Source organism: Austrofundulus limnaeus, unplaced genomic scaffold, assembly GCF_001266775.1.
Source record: "Austrofundulus limnaeus strain Quisiro unplaced genomic scaffold, Austrofundulus_limnaeus-1.0 Scaffold64, whole genome shotgun sequence".
In the NCBI taxonomy this organism is placed as follows: Eukaryota; Metazoa; Chordata; class Actinopteri; order Cyprinodontiformes; family Rivulidae; genus Austrofundulus; species Austrofundulus limnaeus.
In genome coordinates, this window is record NW_013952466.1 from 1,914,944 (window position 1) to 1,916,181 (window position 1,238).

Here is a 1,238-nt window from a genome sequence, read left to right on the forward strand (position 1 = left end):
CCCCAACACACACCCCCACCCCTGAAGTCATTGTTTCTGCTCTTCAGCACTTCTTCCCATGCTACCCTTTTTGACGGGTCACTGGTGAATCAATGAGCAGGTGGCAAAACGTCAGTGTAATTACATCCACGGCTTTTCCCTCCGCAGTGAAGGGTGGGGGGGAGAAAAACGCTCCCTCATATGCATACAAATATCGTCCTTTTTATTAGGAGATTTGAATACAAAATCTTCACCACCACCACCTCCAAAAAAAAAAAATCACTTTTTTTTTTCTTCATCTCCGCTGAGGTCGATTTCCATACACTTCATTTGAGTCGGTGAAACGAGTCGGTGCGCATTCTTCTCCTGCTGCAGTGTCACTCCCTAATCCCGGGGCCTATAGACCTGCGGGATAAAGCAGCTGTCGAGTCCCATTATGAAGTGGAGTTGGCAGCTTGTCGAGATCCAGGCAGTCAGRCGAGGTTCAATGGGGGAAAATCATTAAGTTAACACTTTCCCCCTAATGTCTCCATTGTGCGCCCTGGGGCCGTTGTCTTACAGAGCTCAGATATGACGCTTCCCACCGGACTTTCTTATCGAAACATGCCCGGTGAATTCCCATGGTCATGGTTGGATGAGGCGCGTTTCACTGTGTGTGTGTGAGAGTGTGTGAGAGTGTGTGAAGGTGCTGGGCAAAAATAAGTGACTTTACTCAGAAACAAGCCAACTTAAATCCTAATTTGGACCCAATACTTTCAAACTACAAGTTAATAAGTTTCATTAGTCGACTGGATTCTAATTAACCTTTTTTTTTTTTTTTTACCCCTCCCTCTGCGGTCTCGTCCAAGGTCGGATTCTGGACATCCCGTGCAAAGTGTGCGGAGATCGCAGCTCAGGGAAGCACTACGGTGTCTACGCGTGTGACGGCTGCTCGGGATTCTTCAAGAGGAGCATCCGCAGGAACAGGACCTACGTGTGTAAATCTGGCTCCCAGGTGAGGCCTCGAGATTCTGAACTGGCTCATTATCTATCTTTGTGTCTTTCCCACCACTTTGTTGACATGTTTTTCTTTTTAGAAACTCGTGCAAAGAGCAACAAACAAGATGAATTCCTCATATTTTACTGTTTTGATCATTTGGCATCATTAAATGTGCAGCTTTTACGCAAAAACACATTTTACGCACGACATGCGCTTTTACGCACGGATCTCTCTCTCTCTCTCTCTCTCTCTCTCTCTCTCTCTCTCTCTCTCTCTCTCT

General features: G+C 46.4%; 1 protein-coding gene across 2 annotated transcripts in view; it reads left to right on the top strand.

Annotated features, from left to right (window-relative positions):
• Positions 1–1,238, top strand: part of nr2e1 (nuclear receptor subfamily 2, group E, member 1) — a 7,329-nt gene that overhangs the window by 2,100 nt on the left and 3,991 nt on the right. For both annotated transcript variants that reach the window (XM_014010012.1, XM_014010011.1), the window contains exon 3: positions 828–973. In XM_014010012.1, coding sequence (XP_013865466.1) covers positions 828–973 — 146 coding nt within the window. The remainder of the gene's footprint in view (positions 1–827; positions 974–1,238) is intronic.